Source organism: Patagioenas fasciata, chromosome 9 (assembly GCF_037038585.1).
Source record: "Patagioenas fasciata isolate bPatFas1 chromosome 9, bPatFas1.hap1, whole genome shotgun sequence".
Classification (NCBI taxonomy): domain Eukaryota; kingdom Metazoa; phylum Chordata; class Aves; order Columbiformes; family Columbidae; genus Patagioenas; species Patagioenas fasciata.
The window spans coordinates 28,606,147-28,613,578 of NC_092528.1; the positions used below are offsets into that span (position 1 = coordinate 28,606,147).

General features: G+C 38.6%; 1 protein-coding gene across 2 annotated transcripts in view; it reads left to right on the forward strand.

Moving 5' to 3' along the window:
• Window positions 1–7,432, forward strand: part of SI (sucrase-isomaltase) — a 53,128-nt gene that overhangs the window by 36,213 nt on the left and 9,483 nt on the right. For both annotated transcript variants that reach the window (XM_071812737.1, XM_065844450.2), the window contains exons 31-38: window positions 104–229; window positions 1,008–1,136; window positions 1,254–1,361; window positions 1,644–1,706; window positions 1,933–2,067; window positions 2,280–2,364; window positions 3,287–3,425; window positions 6,944–7,077. In XM_071812737.1, coding sequence (XP_071668838.1) covers window positions 104–229; window positions 1,008–1,136; window positions 1,254–1,361; window positions 1,644–1,706; window positions 1,933–2,067; window positions 2,280–2,364; window positions 3,287–3,425; window positions 6,944–7,077 — 919 coding nt within the window. The remainder of the gene's footprint in view (window positions 1–103; window positions 230–1,007; window positions 1,137–1,253; window positions 1,362–1,643; window positions 1,707–1,932; window positions 2,068–2,279; window positions 2,365–3,286; window positions 3,426–6,943; window positions 7,078–7,432) is intronic.

The window sequence follows — 7,432 nt, forward strand, 5'->3', positions numbered from 1 at the left end:
GGATTCTTACTCTAATACAAACTAATGCTGCCTTTTGTTTGCTTGGTTGGTTTGTTTTATCTTCACCTACTCATCACAAATATTCCTTTTTTTTAATTTTTAGCTGGTTGGACGACCGGTCATGCCGCCCTACTGGTCTTTGGGATTCCAGTTGTGCCGCTATGGATACAGGAATGACTCAGAAATCTCCCAGCTGGTGGATGAAATGCAAGCAGCTGAGATTCCCTATGTACGTTGGTAGCGGTGGACTTTTGAGCTCATGCGTGAATGTGTAGCTTTAGAGTATTAACTAAGACTATTTAAACACAAAATTGAAAACCAACCAAAAAAAAACACCAGCATGGTAGAGCAGAGCCAGAGCTGAACATCTCTGCACACTTTGGGCCATGTTAAATGCAGGCATCAGGATGCTTTATTTTTCTTATAATTCATACCAAAGAAACACCCAGATGCCTTAATCAATCGTGGACTCTTGCCATGCTGGCTATGAAGGAGCAATGATCAACAAGACAAACAGGAAAAAAATGAAGCAGTGTCATTTCAATGGTATATTATTGTTTTGGGTCAAGTCAGCTGTGATTTGGCACAGGTAGTTGTTGTGGAAGTTGGAATAGCACATAAATCTAACAAAATTATATTGTCAATAGAATGTGACTCTTCATTTTAAATATAATTAACATCACTATTTCAATACAAAACAACAGTTTCCACTGTTTTATAATAGATACGGTAACATAAGTGCAAATCCAGGACTTTTTTTCTCTATCGTGTGTTAATTTTCACCCTCAGACTAGATGCAGTAGTGGAAGTTTTATTTTGTATTGGACTTGCTGATAGGCTGCGTAATATTCATTTAATAGCTATAGCTTAAAGTTACAGCTGCTTCCAGTTTTGTGGTTCAGAAGTTCAGTAGTTTACTTATTTTGGCAGATTTTCAATAAATACGTATTTGGCCAAAAAGAAAAAATAAGAATCATTTTACATTAATTGTTTTTTCTGAACTGCAGGATGTTCAATATGCGGATATTGACTATATGGAAAGACAACTGGACTTCACCATTGGCACACGCTTTACTGGATTACCAGCTCTGGTTAACAGAGTAAAAGCACAGGGAATGAGATTTATCATCATCCTGGTCAGTTTTATATACTGCTTTTGAATTTCATTATATCATTGCAGAATGCAGAATATATTCAAAAGCATTTCTAAACTACTTCCTTGAACACAGGGGTAAATGTGTTTCTAATTGTAGGATCCAACCATCTCTGGAAATGAAACCGATTATCCTCCTTTCTCAAGAGGTGTGCAGGATGATGTCTTCATAAAATGGCCCAATACCGATGACATTATATATTCCAAGGTACTGTTCTTAAAAAAAAAATGACGACAGTAGAGGCTTGATGTATCCAAGTGAGCAACATGTCAGCCTAGAATTCAGTGCTATCCATAGGGAGAAAGTCTGCTAATTGTGTATTTTTACCTGGCTATAAATGATATATTGAATAAATACTACAAACTGAATTATCTTCTCTGTTGTCATGCATATAGATATCAGTGAAAAATGATTATATCTGTCTGTTGCTGATGCTCAATTTATATTCAGTGTGCTTTAATGATTTTTAAATGTCCTTTGTCCTATTAGGTCTGGCCGTTTCTTCCTGGTGTAGAAGTCGATGAGTCACTGCCTGAGCAAACCCAAATACAGGTAAATGTTGATACGGTCTGGTTATGGACTCAAACATAGACAGAGCAGCACATTAATTAAGGAAAATGGCAGCAAACTAGTTGATCAATCTCATGGGAGGAATAATATACAGAAACTGGCTAGACTTCCTAACAGAGCCAAAGAAGTTTGTTTGAACAAATTCCAATATTTTGACAGTGGGGTGCTTCCCTCCTGAATCTGTTTTGTTTTCTTGCTATTTTCGCAGATCTACGGAGCACACGCAGCTTTCCCAGATTTCTTCCGCAATTCCACAGTGGAGTGGTGGAAGAGAGAAATCCTGGAGTTCTACAACCATCCCACCGACCCCTCGAGAAGCGTCAAGTTTGATGGCCTGTGGATTGTAAGTGTTGAAATACATTTAATTTCTGGATTTTTTTTTCTCAATTTCACTGTATATGTACTGCTGTTGAAGCTCAGAGGGTATCTATCTGGCATTAAAATACCATTAGTTAAAATAAAGGATTTCTACAATGCTGCTTGTTTGTAACTTAGAATTTATTGTGTTTCGTAGCTTTAAAGGAAATACAATCAAGTTTTGCTCTGTGTTTTTAGGATATGAATGAACCAGCAGCTTTTATGGATGGCGCCATTGGCGGCTGTAGAAATGAACTGCTAAATATGCCTCCATATATACCTCGTAAGTTTGATCATTCCTTAAAACACTTTTAGGTCATTCTGGTTACTGTGTAATTTCTTATATGGTATATGTGGTGTAAATGCCTAAAGTCAGGTATATAAAATTGTAAATCCTAACTGAAACTGACCCTTTGTTTCTGAGATTGTGGGCACACTCCCACCCCATCTATTTCAGTGAGAGCAGTAACTGCATGGCACTTTTTAAAAAGACAGTTATTTTCAGTTACTTGTCTGAATGTGGGTTTTGATACCTCTTTTATGTCTAGGTGCTTGGCTTTAAGCATGGTAGAGAATGTAGTGCTCTGTTTTGCCCTTTTCTCAGAAGAATAATGCAATTAATCAAGATTTTAGAAAAAATATCCTTCTGTCTCTTCTCATTACCATCTATCTATATAGTCAAATACTTGAAATCTTTATCTTTCTTCTTAGCTTGGCCTAAATACTGGTATAAAGAGCTACTAATTAGTAATTATTTATTAATGATTTATTAGCATACTCCTGTTGCTTAGTGTTGTCTTCAGTTATTATGAACGGTTTCTCAGGAATTGTCAAGAAGTTAATAGTTGGACACTGACCATACCCTCCACTGCACCCATTTTTCTGTTTATATGGCTGATTTGACAGTGTTTTACAAAGATTTGCAATATCTTTTGCATTTGGATATATTCTGTTTACTCTTGTATCCCAGCAAGAGCATCTGCAACTAAGCTATTAAAACATTTACAACCCTAGATGCCTGATCAGAAATATTAGAAATATTCCATTTTGGAAATGCTATTTTTATAATTATAAATAAATAAAGGACAGTACATCTGCCTAAAAGAGACTGAATGCCTAAGAGATTATGAAAATTGAAGCAAAGTAAATCAAATCATTATTGAATGTTGATACTTAAAACAATATTTTTGTGGCCTTTCCATTAGATTTGGGACGTCGGTCAGAGGGATTAATTGTGAAAACTCCATGCATGGAAGGTCAACAATATCTTCCAGACGGTACCCCAGTCAGACACTACGATGTCCACAGTCTCTATGGATGGTCACAAACAAAGCCTACCCTAGAGTAAGTGAATTTTCCATACTTTACTGTTGGCTCCATAATATGGTTTCACTGTGATAAACACCTTCTGCACCTGGGGTGAGATAAAAGAGAAAACCCAACCACCTGCTTAAGCATGTGAAGACCTGCAGCTGCATCGCTGTCTTGGGCCAAACAGGCAAAGTCTTTATTTTGAGCTTAGCAGCTTTAAAATCACTGACCCTGAGCAGACACAATTTTCAAGGTACGTTTTAAAGACAGTTTACCCATTTTTAAGACTAAAGAAACTTACCGCTCCCTTCACTGGGGAGCAATTCTTTGTATTCTAGTCCTGAGGGCTTCATCCATATAGATGTTGTGTTGTGCGAGCTGAATTGCTGATCTGTGTTATGAAATAAGATGACCATGGTGCAGTTTCTCATATAATTTAATTTGGATATAATTACTTGACATGGAGCGTTTCTTTGTCCCAATGCATTTAAATGCAACAGTTGCCTTTCCAGCAGAGGTAGAACAGGAAACAGGATTGAACATTTTCATCAGCTGTTGGAACAGTAATTACTCAGTGATAGTCTCACATAATTAATGTAATTAAAATCGAAAATACTTTTTGTTTCTAGGTTTTGCTAGGACAGGCTCGTTCACTCCTGGGGTTGATAGTTTTTTCCTTGAACTATATTTCTAGTGAGAGAAAATGAATACAGATTTTTAACAATATTACTTTAAGAAGGGCTCAATAACGTCCTCTATTAGAAACAAATTTAGTAATGAAGAGTGGAAAGAGTGACTTTTAAAATGCAAAGTGTTGTGCATGAGGGTTTACTTTTAAGAATCTATTTTCTTACTTCAAAGCAGTCGTCATTATCAGTTCCTTTCTGAATAGCACCCCAGCCTGCTTGAGATAACGTCTGATCTAATGATAATATAGCTGTGCTATTTCATTTCTAATTCAAGGAGTAAGCAAGGAACAATGTTTCTTTATAGGTCTTAACGACCTTAAAGCCCTTGGTAACTTCGATATTGCCATAAAGAAAGCAAATATAGAGGCTGCAGGAATTTTTGGCTGTTGGCTCGGGCAGCCAGTGCAGCACTGCCAGTCAAGGCAGGAGAGAAATTGCTGACAGGACAGAAAGGAACGTCTGATCCTCTGCTGTCAGCCCAGCCACAGGTGATCTGGGCGTTGTAAACAGACAATAATTGAACAGGAAGAGGAATATTACAATTGTTTTAAGTAAGAACTGAAAGATTGTGAAATATTTTCTTCTGTTTCGAGGGGTATGGTAACCGAAACGACTGCAATAACTTACACAGCTTATACAGATGTTCTTGCACATCTATAGAAAAATGTGAGGGTATGTTTGTGGTGGTTTTGTTTGTTTGTTTTGGTTTTTTTAAATTAAATATTTATCTGTATGTCAGTGCTCAGTTTCCAATTTGGTCTTTGGTACTAACTGAAGGAGTAATTGTGCAACTGAAGGATGTTGTAATAGCAATTTATTTTGACACTAAACCATCCAAACAAGACAATAGCTCACACACAAAACTCACAAATGCCTATAACTTAAAAGTGAACAGCAGTTTCTTCATCTATCAGTGTCATTTTAGTTCTCCAGCCATTAGACAGAGAGAGCTTCTGGATATTGGCTTAACACTCTTCTTTCATGATAAGGGTTTTGCATAGACTTGAAAACCAGAATCCTCACTAGTGAATACAGTAACGGTTTGGAGTTAAATTTGGGCTTTGTGATACGAGAAATTTCTTTTTATGGAGAAGCTTTCACTCAGTCCTGGAGCACAGAGCTGGCACCTCGAGTCAGCAAAACACTCAGCCATACTCATCCTTGAGCAGTTCTGTGTGCAACATACACTTGCTTTACATTTGCAATTTAACTGCAGTTTCCTAAGCATTGTTGAAGTAGGGTAAGCCAAGCAGAGGCTGAAAATGTTTGATAGTACATTGCAAAGAAATAAAAGATACTAGAAAACTTACTGTTTGTCTTGGAAGAAATAATTACAGCACATTAGTTTACTTTAATTACTACAGTAATTTAAGTGACTTGTGTGTTTTTGCTGTAATTATAGTGTCACTGAAGCTGCAAATTCTGTACGAAAATAAATAAATAGTGCCTTATTGAAGTAGCTGTTTAGGCAATTATTGTGGCGCTGGCATTGGAGAGCAGCACCATTTAATCAGGGCAGCTTTCTCACTAGTACTGTGGTTTAGTGTTTTGCTGTAATGATTCCCAGTATGTGTAAATGGTTATAGAGGAATTGTTCTGAGGAAGGGGAGCAGTGATGCTCACATAGCAAAGAGCAACAGCTTGTGCTGCAGGGAAAGGTGCACGGATCCTTGGCAGAGCAACTAGGAAGCCTAAATTCCCATTAAGGCAGCAATTTTAATTTCTTTTGCTAAAGCTTTCTCGGTTACCTTTGGAGGTACAGTGTGGCAATGGCCAAGGCTTTATTTGATTTGGTTTTTCTTTTTAAATTATTTGACATAGTGAAGTTAATTGGTGCATCGATTCTCCATTCAGCTCATTCACACTCACACCCCAGGAGACTCAGGAGCTCGTCTCCTGAGTCATTTCAAGCCACAGTCTCCCAGTAGTACTGACCCTGAGCAAAGCCACAGGGTTGCAGTGCCAGAGCACCCTGAGAAGTCCGTGACAGTCCTTGCCTGGTGTGACGGTTCCTTCTGTGCCCCAAAGCCAAGTGCCTGTAGCTTTCCTGCCCCACAGGCTTTTACCTCTAATTTGGGGAAGGGAAATAAGTCACACCATCCTCAAAAGGTTACTAACCTCTGGCCGAAATTTCTGCTTATGAGGAAGCCAAAGGTGATCAGACCAATAGGTTAGCTATGGCCAAGGTGGTTGCACACATTGGGAATCACTCCTCAGCTGTAAGACCTGTTACCAGCCCCAAGCAGAAACTCACAGGTTTAATGTTTGCTTCTAGACAAATCCATGGTGTTCATCTTATATTGATATCATGTCACCTTGGGTGCTTCTGAAGTGACTATAGATTCGTGACTTTTTTTTTTTCTATTCTAATCCCTTTTTGGCAACTAGAGTTATACTGACAGGTCCAATATTTCCAGCACCTCTATTTTTTTCCCTTTATTATCTTTTCGGTATGAGTTCTGTTAAATTATTTTTAAACTGCGTTGCTGCAAGTTTTCAGGTACTTTAAGAAAGGAATGATGTGCCCTGGAACACATCATGGAGCCCTTAGAAAATGAGCAAGTTGGACTACATTCATATTTTCCCACCTGAGCAAGGAATCTCCTTTTAGCACCTCCTTGTTTTGCTGCTTCTCTTTCCAGCTGCAGGTTGGCTGACACTGCTGTGTTTCGCATGAATCACAGCAAATTGCCACAAAAAGCACATCTGGATTGATGTGCGCATATTCGTGCACACAACAATGTTGCCTTATGCTATGAAAATATAAGCCCTAATGTTTCTTTTCAAGGAGGTTCTTATGTAATATTTCCCATGTAATATTTCTCAATGTTTTGTATTGTTTTTGTCTATTTTCAATGTCAGCGGTTTGCAGAGTGCCACCAACGAGCGTGGGATTGTTATCAGCCGTTCCACATATCCCAGTAGTGGAAAATGGGCAGGACACTGGCTCGGCGATAACACTGCAGCTTGGGATCAGTTAGCTAAATCTGTTATTGGTACGTAGAAGGAAAATATTCTGTGTGCAGCTGTTTCAAGTATGGCTGAGATAGTTAATTTTCCGGTTAAGAGGCCTCATGGTCCTGGTGTTGCTAACACACCAATGGTTTGGTGGCTGCACCAAGGCTGTCTCCCCAACGTGCCCTCTCACCAGTACTCTGGGGATAGTCAAGATCTTGGGAGGGGCCACAGCCAGGACAGCTGACCCCAACTGACCAAAGTAGAAGGAGAGGGAGCATTTGTTATTAGAACATTTGTCATCTGGAGGGACTGCAACATGTACTGAAGCCTTGTTTCCTGGGAAGTGGCTGGTCATCATCTGCTGATGTGAAGTAGAGAATAAATCATCTGTTT